General features: G+C 27.9%; 1 protein-coding gene across 2 annotated transcripts in view; it reads right to left on the reverse strand.

Annotated features, from left to right (window-relative positions):
- Positions 1–3836: 3836 nt before the first annotated feature.
- The window catches only part of LOC107449514 (isobutyryl-CoA dehydrogenase, mitochondrial), a 47330-nt gene continuing 30408 nt past the window's right edge, over positions 3837–20758 (reverse strand). Inside the window, exons 4-11 of one of the 2 annotated variants that reach the window (XM_016065056.3) lie at positions 15827–15936; positions 13691–13905; positions 11461–11596; positions 10718–10815; positions 9346–9498; positions 6569–6671; positions 5892–5949; positions 3837–5779 (exon numbers count right to left, since the gene is read on the reverse strand). In XM_016065056.3, the coding sequence (XP_015920542.1) occupies position 5779; positions 5892–5949; positions 6569–6671; positions 9346–9498; positions 10718–10815; positions 11461–11596; positions 13691–13905; positions 15827–15936 (874 nt within the window). In that variant the 3' untranslated portion in view covers positions 3837–5778. The remainder of the gene's footprint in view (positions 5780–5891; positions 5950–6568; positions 6672–9345; positions 9499–10717; positions 10816–11460; positions 11597–13690; positions 13906–15826; positions 15937–20758) is intronic. The other variant, XM_043054892.2, reaches the window with a different exon arrangement.

Below are 20758 nucleotides of genomic sequence, written 5' to 3' on the forward strand. Positions count from 1 at the left end.
CAATCCAGAAGACAAGAGAACTTGTGGATCAAGTGTTGGGAGAAAATTGCCGGACTTTTCGATGGAACTTTTCGTTACATGTAAAGGAAACCCTCCCACGGATAGCTGTAAAAAGTATCCGTGTAAAAAAGTATTTCAGTAAAAAGTATATTAACCCACTCACTGCATTATATTTTTAATCAAAATGGGTTTTGAAATTTCGTATTTTTTAAAACATATTTCAAATCTACATATATTTTAGAGTCAAAATATTTAAACATTTTTTGTACAAGTTTTGTCTTTTCAATATAGAATAAGGTCATAAAGAAGATTGTTGGCACTGGAAAATTAAAAAAAAAAATAATATAAAAGTAAAATTTTGATAATTAATCTTGATTGAATTATGATATATTTAATGAAATACAAAGGTAAAACTTATATACAATTAAAATTATGCAAAATACTTACAAAACATTTATTAGAAATTAAGTTTAGTATGATAAACTTCGAAACAGGGCTCAAGACTAAGTCCTACCTCTCAGTGCCAAAGTTGAGTTTCTTTGTGATTTTTAAATTTTTTTTCTAAGCAACAAACAGCACAATTTGAAAAAAGCGGTTTGAATATTTTTCAGAAATATCGTCAACTAGCTCCATCTGTAATCCCAGATTTGAATAAACAATTAAACATCACAGAAAAGACGAAATGAAACCATGAATGGGAAAAAAGCGGGTTGCACAATTAAATAGACTGGAAAAAGGCATCCTCACAGAGATTGCCAGGTTGCGCAAATTTTGCTACTTCTACCTTGCACGAGGAAATCCAGAGATATGCAATGAAAGGGTTAAAAACTAACAATTGAAAATACCTATTACAACTATAACATAACATGTAATCTAAAAATGTCTTAACATATCCTTTTTTAATAGAAAAAATACACCCAAAATTTAGAGACTTTGGAAGTGATGCTAAAAATAGTTCAGCTTTGGAATCTTCTTACAATTTTCCATTTTCAGTATTTGCTATTGAACAAAATAAGGCATTTTCCTGATAAAAAAATTATACTAAAATAATATCTTGTGAATTGTAGTAAAGTTGATAATAATTTTTACAACTTCTTTGAGTCGTTAAAATAAATTTTGTTAAATTAAAATGTTAAAATTAAAATGATATTTTTTCAATATCATCATTTTTAAAGAAAAGCTTTCTTAAAGTTAACAGTTGAATAAAAAATGTCAAAATAGAATTGTGGTTCGAATTTGTTCATTTAAAAAACAAAGCAAACAGTTGTAGATTTTTGAGTTGCATTACTATGTGCTTACAATTCACAAATCAAACAAATAAGAAACAATAAAATATAGATATTTTTAATACATAAATAATTTCAAGAAAAAGGGTGAGCATAATTAATACGATCAGTCAGACAATTTACACCTAGTAATTTTAATATAACACAAAATGTTCTTAAATTTTTCTCAGCTAACTTTCGATAGTTCTGAGATTTGAAAAGGAAAAAAAAGACAATTATCAAGAACGAGTGTTACGTTAAAGGAAAACTATAAGTACTAATGAAAATAAAACGAAATAGATTAGTATATTATCGGGGGCGGGGGGGGAATCTACGGGTAGCATAATAAATGAGAATTTGAGAAATGTAAAAATATAATGAAATAATTGGTTGAATAGTTCTGTGAATCAAACATAGCCAGGTAATTCAATTTTAAAATTATGACGTTAAGGTGATATAGCAGATAGAAATATTTTAAGATTCTTAAAAATTTTGACTACGAATTCGACAGTTCTATATGTCTGGTACCTCCATGCTCTTTGTAGTGATTTTTAAAACATCAACTATTTCAGATAATCATTGTTGATGTCACAATAGTTGGTACCTTTATTATATTAATATAAGAGAATTAATATAATAATAAAAGACAATACCTTTCATTAAATTAATATCTTCAGTTAAGTTGTTTTTGCTTAATTACAAAATATGTATTGAAGAAATTTATAAATATATTATTCCACATCTATGATACGCAAGTATATTATTGAAATTGTATCAATTACCAAATGAATCAACTAAAAGCTAAAATTAAAAAATATTTTAAGAAAAAAACAGATTTATAACCACTTTTAATCAGAAACATGTTTTTATAAAAAATGAAATTCGTTAAATATAATATATTATTCAAATCTCTTTAATAAATTAAGAATAAATTAGTAGAAGACATAAAAGGAAACATAGCATTTTATAATTAAATTAGGAAAACTATATTGAATCAAAATAAGGAAAAATCATGAATATTTTTCCTTCTTTCATAGGGTGATTGCTTATAAGACAAAGCTGCTACTTTTAAACTTTTCACTTACATTTTCTTTTCAAATTCTGGCTAAAATTTAACAAAATTAAAGAAATAAAGAAAAAGAAAAGAAGTTGAAGGAAAGAAAAGAAGTTGTGGATAGAAGAGTCAAGAAATATACCAATTTTTTTCAAGCTTCAAAAGCAGTTTCAACCAATTTGAAAAATGTCCAGTTTTTTTAATATTATGAAAGTTTAGTTTAACTTCAAATCAAGGGGGGGGGGAATGTAAACCAAATGTTTGTGACTAGTCTCATAGAAATAAAATTAAATTCAATATTTAAACACTATTACAGCAACTTTTCTGTGAAAATTATGTACAACAAAGCTTGTAAAAATAAGTATTTATTGGGTATCCAGAGTTAATACAACTTAACTAATGAGTTACATTAATTACATACATTAAAAGAACGAAAATGAACAACTTATGTTGATAGAAAAACATACATTCACAAAACTTAGTATAAAAAGGAAGGTGTAACATCCTAAAAGAAGAGAATACATTGAAATAAAAAGACAGAAAATAAACAATGAATAATTAATAATGAACGATAATAATCTTATGAAAAATTGATAAAAGCAACTGAAAAATACTTCGAAATATGTATAAAAATATAAATCAGTAGGAAAAGATATCCAATGTTCGCATAATATATTCAAATAATGAAAAATATAGTCTATACTTTAATTATTAAAATTAATAATATTTTTTGCTTTTTTAAAAATACTTTTATTATCTTAAAAATTAGAAATTTCAAAAATAAATGAAAACATTCTGGTATGTATACATTTACATCTACTTCAGAAAACCATAAGTTGCTCAAAAATATGTATTCGTATTTCAAAGATACTTGTAAAAAGTAAAGCGAAATTATAAAAAGAATTTAATTTCTTCTTACATAACAAATAGATATTACACACAATTTTATCAACTCTTCAAAACAAATTTTTCGATCATAAAGAAGCAAGAATTTTTAAAAGATATATAATTTTGAAATTTGTGCTATAACGTGAGGAATAAAGGAATAAAGAATAACATGACTCTGACTTAAAGTCAAAATTCAAGGGATAGTGCTTGGGCTATGGTATTTCATATAACATCAAAATATGAAAGGGATATTTTCTGCAGTTACAGTAAAAAGAAAATTAATGTTTAAGATATTTGCACTTCATTAATAAAATTTTTATGCAAAAAAAAAATCTGCAAATATNAAAAAAAAAAAAAAAAAAAAAAAAAATCTGCAAATATTTTGCATTTTTATAATGACAAAATATATAAAATGTGATAAAAGCAAGTTTATTCGAGTTTAGCTGATAAGCTATTTCAAATTAATATCAGCAAAAATATTCTTTGTTGTTAGTAAGGCTTATTTATGTAATTGCTTTACAAAATGATATAAAGCTAAACACAACTCATTCTTTTAATTTCCGTGCAATATTTTATTATCTGGACTTATGGACCACTTTATGCATTTTAAACAAATGAATTATTTTATCTCTATATGTATTTTGTTAGTATTATATATTTTGAGATTATTAACACTTTTTTTTTCAAAACACTTTTTCTCAAAACATGAAATAATAACAAATACAAATGTTTTTATACAAGCACATTGATTTGAAGAGTTTTTTCAGATCTGACAGCAGCAAAATACTTAGATTTTTTTAATTCTCTCGAAAAGCAATAGAGTATAATTTTTTTCCATGAAATGTAAATAAATCTTTTCCATTTAAAAAATCAGCATTTTCTTTTCCTAAAGAAGTTTGAAATAAAAAGTTTGTTTATTATATGCATGACAGTGATTCGTTATTAAAGGGTCAACTAAAATTCGAAAAAATGTAATTTGGATGAAAACACAGATTTTTAATTAAATAAATGTAACATTTTGTTTATTGACTCATAAAGTATATAGTAGTATAGGGTTTAGTATGGAATAAGATATCCCATAAATAATATTCCCAATTTTGCTAGAACAAATACACTCTTACATCAAATTGAAATTCTCAAATATGGTTCTGATAAATATAGCTAAATTTTGGTGGAAAAAAAACTTAGTTTTCTAATTTAAGACATGGGTGATTGTGGGCTTATTGACATAATCCTTAAAAAAAAAAAAAGAGAGAGAGAGATCTTACAGCATTAAATTGCATAATCTGGAACATGCAATTCTAATCATCAAAACAGAAGATAACCAAACTAGGGAATAACTCAATATTGTTCAAACAATGAAAATACATTATTTTTTTAATGAAGTGCTCAATTTTTGATAATCCTAAACTGTAAGGTGTTTTTTTCTTGATCGTCAGAATTTCATCACAAAAATGGTGCCAAATCCAAATTTTGCACGAATTTTGGGACACTTATCATTATTATTAATAATATTAGTAGGAAGCAGTTAAAAAGACTAAACAATTCATATGACTGATATAGAAAAGTGATACAAAAAAAAATATTTATCAAAGTTATAAAAGTTTGTTTTATTAAATAAATTCAAGCAGCACTACATATCTTTAGTGCAATATGCCTATCGAAAAGCTATGATTAACTCACTTACAGCAAAAAAGTTTCACAATAAAATGGAAAAAAAATTATTTCCTCAGTAAATAAAATTCAAAATTGAACTTATAACACATTTTTTTGCATAATAAAAGAGAAAATAGAACCAATGATTAAAAGCATTATTGTAGAGTATATTACAGAATGGGTTATTTACTTGAAAAATAAATTTAAAAAAAAGAATCATAATATATTTTTTACTGTGATACTCTACTAAAGTTAATGAAATATTCTTAAACGCTCTAATTTAATCAAAACGTTTGAATTAAACACAGTAATATTTTTAAAACAATTACTGATAATTAAATTTGAAGAACTCTCTTATTACTGTTCTAGCACACACAATAGTTTGTTTCAGTCATTATCATAGCTATTCACTTAAACCATTAGATTTTTAGTCTTTTTAAAAAATAAAAACATGTTTTCCCAAAGTTTTTTTTTTTTCTTTTTTTGCTGAGTGATTATTTGAGATATAAAGAATATTTTTAAAAAATTTATCTTTATTTAAATATTATGCTAAAAACTATTAAATACTAAAATTAATTTTTAAATTTCTAGCTTCATCTACAAATTGAAATAAGATATAAACTATTTTGTCCTAGTTAGTGATAAGGCACGCTGCTTCAAGAAAATTATAAAATCATCTCAAAAAAACTTTAAACAAAATAAAATAAAACAGATCATGTAGATTTACAGAAACAGATCACATAGAGATCATACAGAAACAGATAATATAGATTTTTAAATAAATTTCGCAAAAAATATCCCTGCGGCTTATTTTATTAAAAAAATTTATCAGTCAGTTTCATCTGCATTTTAGAAGATGGACAATAATCACCAGTCATTCTTCTGTTTTTTAAGCTCCTTGCAGAATTTTACCTCCCTATTCCACAGAAAATAAACACTTAGAAAAAGTGAGAAGCAAGAAGACAAATATAGACAAAGCAAACAGTACCAAAAGGCACTGAAGGGGTTAAAAAGGCATAAATACTCACTATTTAGTTACCCCTAGCAAATCACGAGACAACAAGAGTAACATAACTTCACTGGTACCTTTAAAAATAAAATTCAAAATTTGTATATTTAAAAAAATTGAGTGTGAGAGAGGGATTAAAATATTATTAAAAAATATTTTAAAAAATACAGTATATCCCACTTTAAAAATTGTTTTGAAAAAAAAAACACTTTCTCCAAAAAATGATCCAAGTAAATCATTATGATCCAAGTCGGTCATTAACTATTTCATCAGATTCAATAAATTAAAAAAAATTAATTTTCCCCTTAAATTTTTTATCTATCTTAAAACACTCATATTTTTAATAATTTTTAATGTGATTGTCCTGACAAATGCTTTTGCCTCATTTAAAATAATGTTTTAACATCATTTCAAGATAAAGTTTTGAGTATGCAAAATTAGTAAACATTATGATTATAAAAACATGTGTGATTAATGAAAACATGGTTCCTTAAATTCCCATACTCATTTTAATAGAAATAATTGATATTATGAAAATTTATAAGCTAAACGAAAAAATAATGTAGCAACAAAATAATTTTAAAAGAAATGCAAAACTAACAAAAAATTTTTTATCTTACTACACGAAATAATTAAAAATTTAATTTTAAAAAATTAATCACACAGCTTATTAACAAACATGTTAGTTAAATTTACCTTCCAATATTTGATGAACTCTTATATCTCTCAAATATTGTTGCACAGGATAATCTTTCAAATAACCATAGCCACCATGCATTTGCAATGCTTTATTGACTATCTATAATGAAATGTATTGCACTTAAATAAATACGAAACTGTCATACAATTCAATTGAAATGTTAATAACTAGGTGTTAATAACACCAGTAAGGTAAAAGACACAAAATTATCCTAAATAAAAATTTAAAACAAATTTAAAGAATTGAAATTGAATTTTTTTTCATTACACTTATGAGTTCAAACACATAAGTAAAATTTAAAAGTGTTTGCCCTTTCAAGCATCACATCGATATTATGATTATGTTCTAGGATGGTATCAGAGCATGCTTAATGAAATATTAATTAAATATTATTTCAGATAATCTTTAACAATAAATGTATTAAAATTAAGTTTAGTTAATGAAATTAAATTTATTTTAAGTACTTAAATTAGAATCAGTTCATAATTAATGAATTACTAATTTTATGTAATATTTAGAAGTAAATAAAATTATTCCAAGTAAAACTGCAATAAGTTCGACGAAAAAATAACTAAAGTAATTTTTTACTATGTTAGTTATTTATAATTAACATATTTATGTTTAATTTAAATACTTTTATTTTATTTTTTCCTCTTTCTAAAGTAGTAAACATGAAAAAAGACCGGAAATGCTTCATGAATAATACATGAAAGTATTGCATTTCTTTAGCTAACGGTGTGTATATAATTATATGTTTTTTTAAGTGAGAACGGGGTCTATGTATCCATACCAAGGAACTGGGGACTTCTGAAATATTAGCAACACACAATTTCCCCAAGCTACACACATTCCCCTATATCGAGACTATAAAATGAGAACCTAATAAAAGAAAAAAAATAACAAAAACACTTTTTCTAGAAATAATTATTAACAAAAATATTTCAAAACTAATTAGAAATGCTAATGGTATTGTTCATGAAAGATAAGGGTAAAAAAATCCATCTCCATGTCAATTATTAACACCTTAAGTGTTTTTAGACTATTTTTAAACTGGGGAGTTTCACACACACACATATAATGCATATATACAAGCATATATAAGCATTTTTATATTACATCTCCCTAAAATCCAGATTATTTCAACTTCACAGAGGAAATTTTATAAGATATCAAAAGTTATTCAGTTTATTTTTCAGAATCTCACATACGAGGAAAACATATATAAAGGTAAAAAATTATGTATTGTGGTTATTTTGCTTTCTAGGGTATAACTTTTGATCTGTATATCTCTGCTCTCAATTAGGTACTTTAACAAGAGTTGTCACATAATTCAAATTTGTTGATGTAATTCACCTTTCAAAATTGCAATGTTCTGTCTATCAGTATTTCAGATGTATGTAACAAGTTTTAATCTTTGTTTTTCTCAAGTTATAATACTTATACAAATAATATCTTTTACATACAAGTATTTTATGTATAACTAGTATATTCTGATGGTAACTTGTATATCATAAAAGATATCTCTGGGACATAAATCAATAACATAATTGCTGTAACAAGTGGTTATTAGAGTTATATATATATATGTGTGTGTGTGTGTGTGTGTGTGTGTATATATATTGATTCTAAAAAGATGGGCAAAATTTTAGGAAGTGATAGTACACACCCAAGCAAAAATTTTTTTATCAAAGAATGCATGGTCGAAAACAAAACGCAAAGGTGCTGGCGCATTTGGAAAGTTGTTTGATGCAAACGTGAAAGCTCCATTCCTGTTGCGAGTTACTGTGCTGCGTTACTTGTCGCCAAGCTTTCGGCCGCTGCAGGGAATATTCGTGATATGCCTGGTGTGTTTCAGAATGTTCGCCTATCTTTTCTTCGCCGTTGTACTACGTGCATAGTAGCTGTCGGCCACTGTTTTGAACACTTATTGTAATCACATGCCATTATATTTGCTTTTATAACTTAACTTCATCGCTCTTTGTGTGTTTTTGCCTCATATAAGTACATAAACTTTGACGTCTCTAGCGGTTTTGCGTTTTGTTTTCGACCATGCATTCTTTGATAAAAATTGTTAGCTCGGGTGTGTACTATCACTTTCTAAAATTTTGCGTATCTTTTTAGAATCACCCTGTATATATATATTAGAGCTTTATGTTTAATAATATGGGAGCAAAGATTGAAACAGAGGAACAAATCTTTTGTTGAATTTATACAAGTGCTTGATCTTAGCTAATTTTTTTAAATTATGATATTTTATTTTTAGCTTAAATGCACAATTTTATAAAGAACATATAGGTTTACAAAGAGCATATAGGTTTATAAAGAACATACATTTGTATATTCCTTTGAGAGAGAAAAACCGCCACTCTCCTTGTAGCAGAAAAGTAGGGGACACTTAGTATTCACTTGAGTGAATTTTAAAGAATCCTGGTTTTATCAAATCATTATTTATCAAATATTTTATCAAATTACATAAAAGCTGTAGCTTGTTGAGAGAAACTGATTGCTAATTGGAAATAAGCAACACAAAAATATCCTACGATCTGTTTATAAATCTTATGCAACAGAAAAAAGTTATTCCAAAGCGTAATTTTTACTTGTATATTATATACATATATTATATTAGTTACATAAGACACCCATCAACAACTCATTCCTAAATAATTAAGAAAACCATCTAAGTCAGCAGAGAAGTTGTCCTGAGACAATATCAAATAGGTTACACATTACAAGTTAATTTTACTTTAAGGCTCTGAAAAATTTAAAAATTTACCGTAAAACAATTTTCTGTAGTAAAATATTTTGCAGAGGCACATAGTGATACTGCTTCAGGTGCTTTGTTCTCAAGAGCAACTGCTGCATTTCGAACCAGCAAACGAGCTGCAACTATGTCAGAAGACATCTGAGCAAGAAGAAAGCTGTTATGCTGTAAATTAAAAAAGCAGTAAAGTCTGTTATAATTAAAATCATAATAGCATAATGAAATTGTCATCATAGTAAGCTTGTTGTTAATAAATTAACATATTTAATGTTAAAATACAAATTATGAGACTAAAAATGAAACTGACATATTTATCATTAGATTCAAAATACATATATAGATTGGATTGGTTCTGTCAACTGACTGTAGACTTAATTATGAGGATCTGTACTTCAGGAAAGGCAAAAATTTCTATGGCAGGAAAGCTTGAACTTAGCTTGTTTTCTCCCACACATTGATTTATAAAAGTATAGGGTTTAAATAGTAAGAATGAAACAATGTTTGTTTTTTGCTCCTCTGTATTAATACCAGAGCTAAATTAAAATTTCTTCAATTTAAGCCTTATTCAGATAATATTGCCTGCATAAACAGCAGAAAAATGTATTTCTAAAAAAAATAAAAATTTTGTGTTAGTTGAAGGCTAGTATTTTTAACTTGTTATAAACATATAATGTTAGTATCTTTAATATTAGCATTTCAATGGTAACTTGAAAATTAATAGCTAACTTTTAATAAAAAGCCACTTCTATATACTTAGCTTTTACTGTCTATGTATTTGCAATTGATAAATGATATTTTGCATTTAATTTGATCATTATAAGTAACAATCCAATTTTTTAATACATAAGACCTTACAAATTTATAGACACAAACAAAATATAAATCATTCTTTAAAATTTTCATATTTCATTGATTTAAAGCACTGAATGTTTTTTTAAAATTTTCTTTTAACTAAATGGATCATTAATTAACTAAAAAACATTTAAAAAGCAGTTAACATACAAGCATTCTTCATGGTCAAAAGCTGCTAACTGTGGTTTAGACAAAATGTATAACATAGGATTACAAAATATATTATACATAGGACTGTCTTTTAAATAATTTAAAAGTAGAGCTTATGAAAATTGAAAGAAAAAAATATTCAATAAAGGTGAAAAGAACTCAAATACTTATTTGTCATTAATTATTTGTTATTGCATTTAATTATTTGTCAAACATGTAGTTGACAGCAGACCGCAAATCTTTCTAATTTAATTTTTGGTATGAAAAAAATATTTTTGTATAACATCACAGAACAAAAAAAGAGAGTTCTTAAAATAAATAAAATATTCTCTTCAGAAATAAAAGCTAATTATTTTTTTAAAAAAAGGGCAAAGTTACAAACCTGAAATTCTGAAAGAGATTTTCCAAACTGTTTTCTTGTTTTGAGATAATCACAAGCTATTTCTAAACTCGCCTGAGCAGCTCCAAGTGAACAAGATGCTGGAAATCGGATATTATCATCAATCAAATAACATTATTTGTTAATTTTACCATAATATAGAATACAATTCACAGATTATACTGATTGATAATAAAGTGAATTATGTTACAGTTTAAAAAAAGTACAAGAATCGAAGAAAAACTCAATTTCATTTGAATTTATGCTATTTTATTATAATGCTCAATAGTATGGCACGCATTTCAACCTAATTAAAATTTTCAGTGAGCAAAATATTCAAAATTTTATTATTTTAGGAACATAACTTAATTTTCATTTCTAGTAATTTTGCCTACTATGACTTTTGATTAAAATACCATTTACTAAAACATGAACATTTATTTTTATTATGAAGTTAGAACTTTCTCAAAAAATATTATTACATAAAACCTCAAAAGTCTACCTGGAAAATAAAATAGTTTTGACACGTATGCAATGCAGAGCAAATAGTAAACAAAAATAAATTAAAACATTCAGTTATACAACTGATCTTGAGACATAATGGCCAATTTATGATACTTAATTTTATTTGTGTGCCTCCAGAAAAAAGCATATTGACCGGCATAAAGAAACAATTAAGATGACCAGATATACTAAAACAATAAATGATTTCAAATACTTATTTTAATATAAATTTTATCATTTACCAATATTGATACGACCACCATTTAATCCATGCATAGCCATATTAAAACCCTGCCCTTCTTCACCTATTCTGTTTGAAATTGGTACTTTGCAATCTTCCATAATTACCGCTCGAGTAGGTTGAGAGTTCCATCCAAGCTATAGTTTCAAAATAATTCAAAAACAGTAATTACAAAAAAAATACACCAAAATACATTTTTGGTTATTAACAACATAAAAAAAACCTAAATCAATATTGCAGTCTAAAATAACTCAACAAAATAAGTTTCATACACAGTTGAACTGGAATTTTGTGGCCAAGGGGTACACTTGAGTTTGAGGCTACTTGAAACTACAGAAAAGATAAGCACTAATAATAAGATTGCAAAACTTAATTGAGAGATACTAATTTAAAAAGAAAATAATTTTTAAAAAAGCATATATTTAACATCAATTATCAAACAATCCTGAAAACAAGCCAGCAAATAAATAAACAATCCACATTTAATTAAAATTAATCCATATTCATTAAATTAAGTCAAATAGTTTATAACTAAAAAATAATGCTTTTTATCAACAGGCAAGCACTAGATAAATTTTGCTAACATATCAAATAAATATGTAAGAAACAAAAAATATAAGTAGAATTTGTTAATCAATAAAATAAAAATAAAAACTTTTCAACAACTAAATCATCCTTAAAAAATAATCAAAAACTAAATAAAAATATTATGTAAATAACCTATATTTAATTGAAATTAAATCAATTTTATCAATTGACAAAGATTTTTACAAATAGAAAGGAAAAAAGTGGGGAGAAAAACTATCAAAAGGCAACATGCTAAGATTTTCTTCCTAAAAAAATGAATTATAAATAAGATGGATAAACAGAAAGAAAATATAAATTACGATGATAAAACCACAAAATTAATAAAATAAATATTTAGAAAAAACTTATTTTAATGATAAATACTAAACCAACACAAAAAGAAACTAACAAATAATTAATTATTTGAAGTTATTCATTTAATTGAAGTTAAGCTAAATTATAATAAACTAAATAAAATCAAATTATAATAAACTAAAGATTTATCATAATTACCAAAGTAACTAATATAAAACAAAATTAGTGATAAAAAAAGCAATATATTTCATACTTAGCTATTCGAAAAAGAAAAAATGATAAAACACAAGGAAAATTAATCAAATGAAATAAAAACACTTAAAATTAATGAAATGGAAACATAATAAAAAGAAGTGCTAACATAAAAATTAAAACCCTGAACAAGGCATGATGATTGAATTTTTAAAAAAAGTCTTATCTTGAAACTTATGAATAAAAAAAACTAATTTATTAGTACAAAATTTATTGTGCATGAAAAAAACATGAAAAAAAGACCTTAAAACGTAAGAGAATCAGAAATGTATCACTTGTAAAAGAAAGCTGCAATCCGAGTCATAAAATAATCTTAATTTATTAATAGATAATTGTATGTTTAAGTATATACTATCTTCTGCTTTTATATATGAAATCAGATGATTTTTAACAAAAGCAGATGGGATTCCATTTCAGGCAAAACTTGCAAATGATACCGCACCTCTTAGGAATCAAAATTCATTTAATTAAAAATTATAGTTTCCTTAATAGATAAAAACATAGCAGACAATTAAAAAATATTTTGTTTTTAATAGTTAATGCATGATCAAAAATAATAAAACAATAATTTGTCATAATAAATCAAGAACAATGAAAATTCTGAAACAAAAGTGAATTAAAAAAAAAACTAACATGTCAATACTATCAAGGCAGAAGTTTCAAGTTCCTAACTCAAACATGAAATTGACAACACTCCAGAAACATTTAAGAATATAATCTTGAGGATGCACTTAATGATGGTCAGTCTGGATAAAAAAAACTGATTTATTCAATCCCCTTTAGCGCAAGCGCAAATTACAGTTGAAAATGGAAGAGTGAAATCCGGCAATTTGATAGGGTGTCAAATTCCCAGTTTTGGGGTGAAGTTACATTTGGACTCACTTAAAATTTTCAAGAAAATCTTTAAACCTTTTTCTAAAAAAAAAAAAATTTAAGAACTCCATGACTAGATATTTTTTAAGAGAAAACATCTAAAAATTCTCTATAATTATCAATACAAAAACGTTAATAGCATAAATTATACATCATAATGAGCAAATACAAACTAAAAGTAATTAATATTTTTCTAACCATAAGATAAAGATAAATATAACAACCTTCCTTTCCTTCTTTCCAAAACTTAATCCAGGAGTGCCTTTTTCAATAACTATACATGAAATGCCTTTAGGTCCTTTTCCTCCAGTTCTTGCCATAAGCACGTAAGTATCACTATCTCCTGCTCCACTAATAAATGCTTTGCTCCCATTCAAAATATAATAATCCCCATCTTTCTTAGCAGTAGTACTCAAAGAAGCTGCATCACTTCCACTATCTAAGTATTTGTAAAGATAATAAAGATTTTAAAAAATTATAGTGCACTTTAGCTCTGGATACATATTCTGAGAAATAACAAGTAATAAATATTAAAAAAAATGAGAAATTAAAATGATTTTAACAAAATTCGTTCAGACTTTCTATTCTTATTGATAACAAAATTCTCATTTAAAAATATAAGAAAAGTGGATAAAAGGATGGAAAATAAATAACTTATCTCTAATTTTAAACTTTAAAGTGTTTATAATCACCACAACCAAAATAATACAAAGCTCTTTAAAAAAAAAAAAAACGTTTTTATGAGTGAAAATAAGAGAAAATGTTATGCGTGAAATTCAACGAAATTACTATGTCTAGAGTTTTTGTTATTTTCAACAAAATCTTCATTTGGAAATGTGAATTGAAAAAAATGGATTTATGCAATCTTAGATTATAATTATGTAAGTTTCGATAATCAATGTCTTTCTTTTTGTTAATCAATGTTTTCCTGAAGAGAGTGATGTACTTTTAAAATAATTTCTTTAAATTTTGAAAGATGTTTTCTTCATTATTTTTAGTTTATATAAGATAATTTTTCTAATTTTATTTTAAAACAATTAAAAATAACTAAATTAAAAATGATGTTTTCAAGGATGAGACTCAACATTTTGATTGCTTAGGGAGTAGCTCTTTATTGTTATTTGAGAAAAAAATTGTTCAAAAGAAATTTCTTTCTATACACCTACATTTTCGTTAGTCGTCAATTAAATTCCTCCTCTGTTCATCTTCTCTCTTGAATAAAACAATGGTAATTAATAAAGGTGACGCTTTACGCCAGATATGTATAATATGCACGAGCATGTAAATGCAGTAAGTAGAATCTTTGTCACCATCTCGGAAAATGTTTTAAAATCACTCATCAAAAAACAAAAAAATGGTCACATTTTCCCTATATAATGGAAGAGTCAATATTTTCCAACATCAAGGAAATTTTTTTAGTATTACACTTAAAAAAAAATATATATATGGTTAAAATTCCCAATCTTTACCAGCAAGTTAATAAGATTGATATAAGAATATCTTTCTCTGACAACAGGACTGTTCATTCGATTGTTTGTATTTATAACAATTAACATAGAATTTTTATAAATTAAAACATTATTTAAAAAAGCATTGATTTTTAAACAAATTTCACCAAAATAGATGGCAATGAAAGGGTTAATACTAATTTCAAGCGTTAATATTGCAATTCAACTTATGAGTACAGCAAGTTATGGACACTTTTAAGAAATAAGTTATATATATTGTATTACATAAGTGCTTATTTTTAAAAGATGTTATATTTGTAACATGATAAATTGAAGATGAAAATATGTACAACTTGATAAAAAAAATTATTAAATTTAACCCAAACGTTGCAAATATCCTTCAAAAAATCCTTTTTTAAAGGATTTTGCAGTGTTGTTCCTCCTTAAGGTGATGTCACATTTTCTCTTTGCGCATCAATATGCCCTCTGCATTTCACTTTTTTGAGATCGAATCCCCTTGCACGTTAGGCTAACGGTGGGAGGAATTCATACTTTTCCTCTCCATGTAATGCAAATGTAGGTTAGTTCCATCAAAAAGTCCTCCATCAAGGCAAATTTCTCCTAATACTTGATCCAGGAGTTCCCTCGTCATCTGGACTGTGTTTAAAATTTACAAGGCTACGGTGTTCAACATTGGCAGTTGTTCATCGACGGTTATATAGATAAAAAGTATTAATTTACATCTTTATTAAATCCTTTTACAAATACTAAGGCTAATAATTTCAGTATGTTTCATGTAGATCAAGAAATTCATGAATTTTTTTTTTAACTTATCAAATGATGAAATGGATATATTCAAAGGCTAATAAAAAGTAGACATAAAAGGTTATTATAAGGCATTTTTAAACATACTAGGCTCAGTTAAACAGTAAGAGGCAAACTTCTCCATAGTTGCAAGTGGTGGCAAAAATCTTTGCTTCTGCTCTTCATTTCCAAATTGATCAATCATCCATGCACACATACTAAAAACAAAAATCAATATATTTATTGTGAATTGCTCACTGTATAAATTGCTCATTGTACAAAGAATTAAAAGTTGAATTAAAAAAACAAATACTATTACATAGATAAAACCCCGTTGAAGAATTTTTTTGGGCTTTCTATGACATACTTCCCAAGCACTTATATCTTTTTGCAAGATACTTTTAATAATAACAATTACTAATTTCAAGTAACAGAAGCATTGTGTTTACAATGAAAAAATTTTTTAAAAAAACCACCTACTCGTATTACTGTATATAATTGTTTTAATTGTTAATGTATTTCTTTTTTTCTTAATTTTAATACTATGGGCAATATTCTCGCTTCCTGGAGGCAGAAAAAAGCACTGATAATTTCCTTTTTTGAATTTTGTAAATCCTAATTACATAAAACCAAAATAATTAAAGACTGTGAAATCCTTCGATAGTTATTACTGAAAAAAAAAGATAGAAGTCGAAATCAAGAGAATCGAACTCTGTAAAAAGAAATTACTCAAATGTTTGTTGCGTTTCGTAATTCGGTTGTAGTCCTAAATAAAATTGCAATAAAAAAGATGGATTTTAAAAACTAGGTGGAAATCCATAGCAATGACTGAACGAAAAACCGATAGAATCATTGCATCAAAAAGTAAATATTCAAATGCGAGATCAGAATTTCCCTCATTGTCTAAAATGCATCGGGATATTTACAAACCACGTAAAAAGAATTATCAATAACTGCAGAAAAAGCATTCGAAACACTACATAGATTTACAATATTACTGGCATAAATTGAGCGTGTCAAAAACTGATTATTTAAATGCGTGGAGAAATACCAACAATGTGAAAATCAGTAGCACAAGCAAAAACTGCTAAAAAGTTTTTAAAAAAAAAGAAGAAGAAGAAATCGTCACATTAAAAGTAAATAATCAAAATGCGCGACTTGAATTTTGCGGGTAATAAAATTGCATAAAAAATTATCAATATTAATTTTAAAAAAATGTGTTGTTGATTACAGTCTGGGAAACATCCCTGGGAAATGATCTGAAGACATGCCATCACAATTTTGATCCTCTGCAGAGGGGACGACTCTCCTGCTTCGGTAGTCCGACGACCCGCACGAAGTCGAGCACTTTACGGTAGCACTTCAGAGTTTAACAAGGATTGATACCATACACCCTCAGTCCCTTTGCAGGCTGATCAAAGTGGTCTCCTGCTCACACACTGACTGCAACCAGTGATGCTTGATTTCGGTGTTCCACTAGGATCTAACGATCAGTCCTCCACTGCGAGACAATAACCGTCGAACAAACGATTGAAATACCTCATGGATTATCGATGATATCGGTGCAAACCAAGTGCGTCAAAGAGTGATTTCTTCAATGCGCGATTTTAACTTTGCCAATCGCGTGCTGTAATAATATCGGTATTGAAAAATAAATAAAAAAAAATCACAAGAATATTTATAGTAATAACTGAGAAGTAAAAGACATCGAGATTTTTTTTAAAAAAAGTTACAATTCGTAGCAATAATTACCAAAAAAAAGTAATCAAAACGCTACATATATTTAAGATTTAATCGACGCAAGTTGTGAGCGATAAAGTAAAGACTCAAATGAGTGATTTAAATTTTTCATCTGGGTAATATATTAAAAATATTAAATCAATTTCATTTTAACCAAACTGAAGGAAAAAAAAGTGACAAATGTACCGTAATGATAAATTAATTTTTCTGCTACAAATCTGAATTAGCAACAAAATTCTTACTTACAGTCATATGTAATTAAAACATAAAATATGGTGACTTAAAAAAATGAAAGGAAGACCATAGTTTCTTGAGCGAACAATCTTTTAAACTTTCACGATTTCGGATTGAATATATATATATATATATTCACACACAGCTTATATTACATAGGGATACATAGAGGGGGGAAATGGGATGAGGTGATGAGGCAGGGCCCTCTATTCATCCACCTTTCTACCCTGAAGGACAGGAGGGATGGATGCATCCCTAGCTCTATATTCTCATGTACTATCCACCATCCTACCATGCAACACAAACATAAAGGATAGGAGGGAGGAATGTTTAAGCAGGCTTTTCAGTATTTAAAAAAAATCTATTTATTTAAATAATTGAACAAATTTAATTACGAAATTAATTACTGATATCAATTATTTATAACCGAATGACACTTGTTCATCCCAGACAATCATAAAATTTAAAGATCATAAAATTTAAAAATAACCAACGGATCACATCGCGCGTTCAAGAAAACACCTGTTCAAACAAGATGAAGAAGACAGAGTCATGTCTAGCCCCTTAACGATCGGATAATTTTCAAGAAAACGATCATAGAAGTGTCTATTTTGCCAAATACACATAATTTGATTAGTGCTAGTATCTAGTTTAAAATAAACTAACTATTTACAATTACCTTAAAAATATCCTGGTACTGCTATATGGTGTGAAAAATGAGAAATAAAATGTCTTCCGGGCAAAAGAAATGAATTAGTTTTATTCTTATTGGCGCATTACTACTGAACACTCCAGCCCGTTAATATCACGGGAACGAAAAGGCAGCGGTTAAAGAGGAAAACAACCTTGAAGATAAATATAAAAAGGAAGTGCGTTCGGGACAGAGATCACACTCTCAAAAGGGTTGTAGTGTGTGGCAAAGAAATATTCCAGGATTGGAAATCTATTCTTTATTAAATCTTTTCATTTCCGCAACACACAAAAATACAAACAAACATAACATTCAGGGAAAACACCAAATACACTCTAAAACAAAAAAATTGACGCACCAAGAAGCAATCATCCGATTGCTTTGAAATTTCGTATGCATGAATGTTTTGAACAGATATGGATGGAATGATGCAGACTGGGGACGTATAGTCTTTAGCGACGAATCCCGCTTCCAACTGTGTCCTGACGATCATCGAAGACGTGTTTGGAGACGCACAGAGCAGGGGGGGGGGTCCTGCCTTCACTATTACACACCATACCGGCCCTCAACTAGGCATTATCGTCTGGGGTGCCATTTCCTTTGACAGCCAGACTCCTTTGGTCTTCATTAGAGGTACACTTACTGCACAGCGGTACGTCGACGACATCCTAAGACCTGTTTTGCTACCGTTCCCTTTGCAGCGTCCGGGACTGGTTTTTCAGCAGGACAATGCCAGACCACATACGGCACGTGTTGCTATGAACTGTCTGAAACCTTGTCAAACTCTTCCTTGGCCTGTCTGATCACCAGATCTCTCTCCCATCGAGCATGTCTGGGATATGATGGGAAGGCGATTGCATCTGGCACGGAATGTTGACGACCTCGTTCGACAATTGGATCGAATTTGGCAGGAAATACCGCAAGAGACCATNCTTGTAATACCACATTCGCCTCTTCCGTTTCATCAAATGGGGTTATGATCCATGGTGGTATTTCCATCGTCAGAATATCTTCAAATCTATTTCTGAAGTCATCATGCAGGGTATTTAAATGCAAGCTGGCGCACGGGCGGCACTTTGCAAGTCTCGACATGTGGTGTACTATTATCTATTGTTCTATTCAATTCTGTGTTTGAACTGAGTCTCAAATATTTTTGAGTACCTACCTAGTGAATGATGCAACCTGCTTACGTTGATAGGTAAATTCAAGCCAAACTTTTTGTTCTTTATTATGAAAACCAGAAAATTTTTCGTGAACCCCCGTGTGGTCTCCTATGGACCCCTGGGGGTTCACCTGGACCACTTTGGGAACCTATGTTATAGAGTGTAAGATATAAATTGATATCGAGCGAGAGAACGTTCAAAGCAGTGTTCCCATCTTCACTTCTCGGATCCAACTCAACATCTCATCACCAAAATGGCCACCACTCGCCAAGAGAGGTGCGCCTAACTCTCACAGGATCTCCAAATGTTACAAATTATTTCTTTTCTTGTATTTCCTTAAGAAATGTTTATTAAGATGGAGAGTTAACGAAAATTTAAATCTTACAGGGTCTACTAACTCAGTATCATCTCCTCTTTTTCCAATCTCAGTGCAGTTTCTTCCAAAATATACCTTAACCTGGAACCTGTACAGAGGTAATTCTTCAGCATCCGAATGGAAATTTGATTATCGGATAATAGTTTTCGGAATACTCAAAGCGATCCGTTTAGACGATTGCCCCCTCCTCAAAACGCTTTTCAAAAAAAGATTTTATTTTATCAGAGCATGTTCCTGACAACACGTGTGAGTATAAAAAAAAGCTACACTATCACGGCTTAATTGAACTAAACTCTAATCAGCGATCTGATAACGATAGAATCTTCGAAAAAATATTTAAAAAATGTCAAATCGGAGAAACGTCTCGCTCCAGTTAATTTCCTGGCTTATGTGAAATCCCCCCGAAAACTCCCAATCAATGGTGAACAAAGCAACATCAGCAAAGCTAGAAACAGCCCGGTCCCAGCAGTATCCGACTTCGACGACGACAACATCGAGATCTCCAGAGAAGAGGTTCTCAGAGAAGATGAACACTCGTCAACCTTTCAGAAAGAATAAGAAGAGTTAAAAAAAGGAAGTGACAGTGCCTATCGGAAGACGAAACAACTCTCGCAAACAAACGAAATATTAGATGACAGCAGCCATGACTTCAGCACATGACCAATTTATGGAGCAAAAAAAAACACATTATAATGTATAATCTTTATATTAAATTATGATAAAATAAAACTGAAATTATAACGTTATATAAATGTCTCATTAATCAGTATCATATATATAAATAATTTAAAAAAATATATAAATTATATATATATATATATATATATATTATTTTT

This window comes from Parasteatoda tepidariorum, chromosome X2 (assembly GCF_043381705.1).
Source record: "Parasteatoda tepidariorum isolate YZ-2023 chromosome X2, CAS_Ptep_4.0, whole genome shotgun sequence".
Taxonomy (NCBI): Eukaryota; Metazoa; Arthropoda; class Arachnida; order Araneae; family Theridiidae; genus Parasteatoda; species Parasteatoda tepidariorum.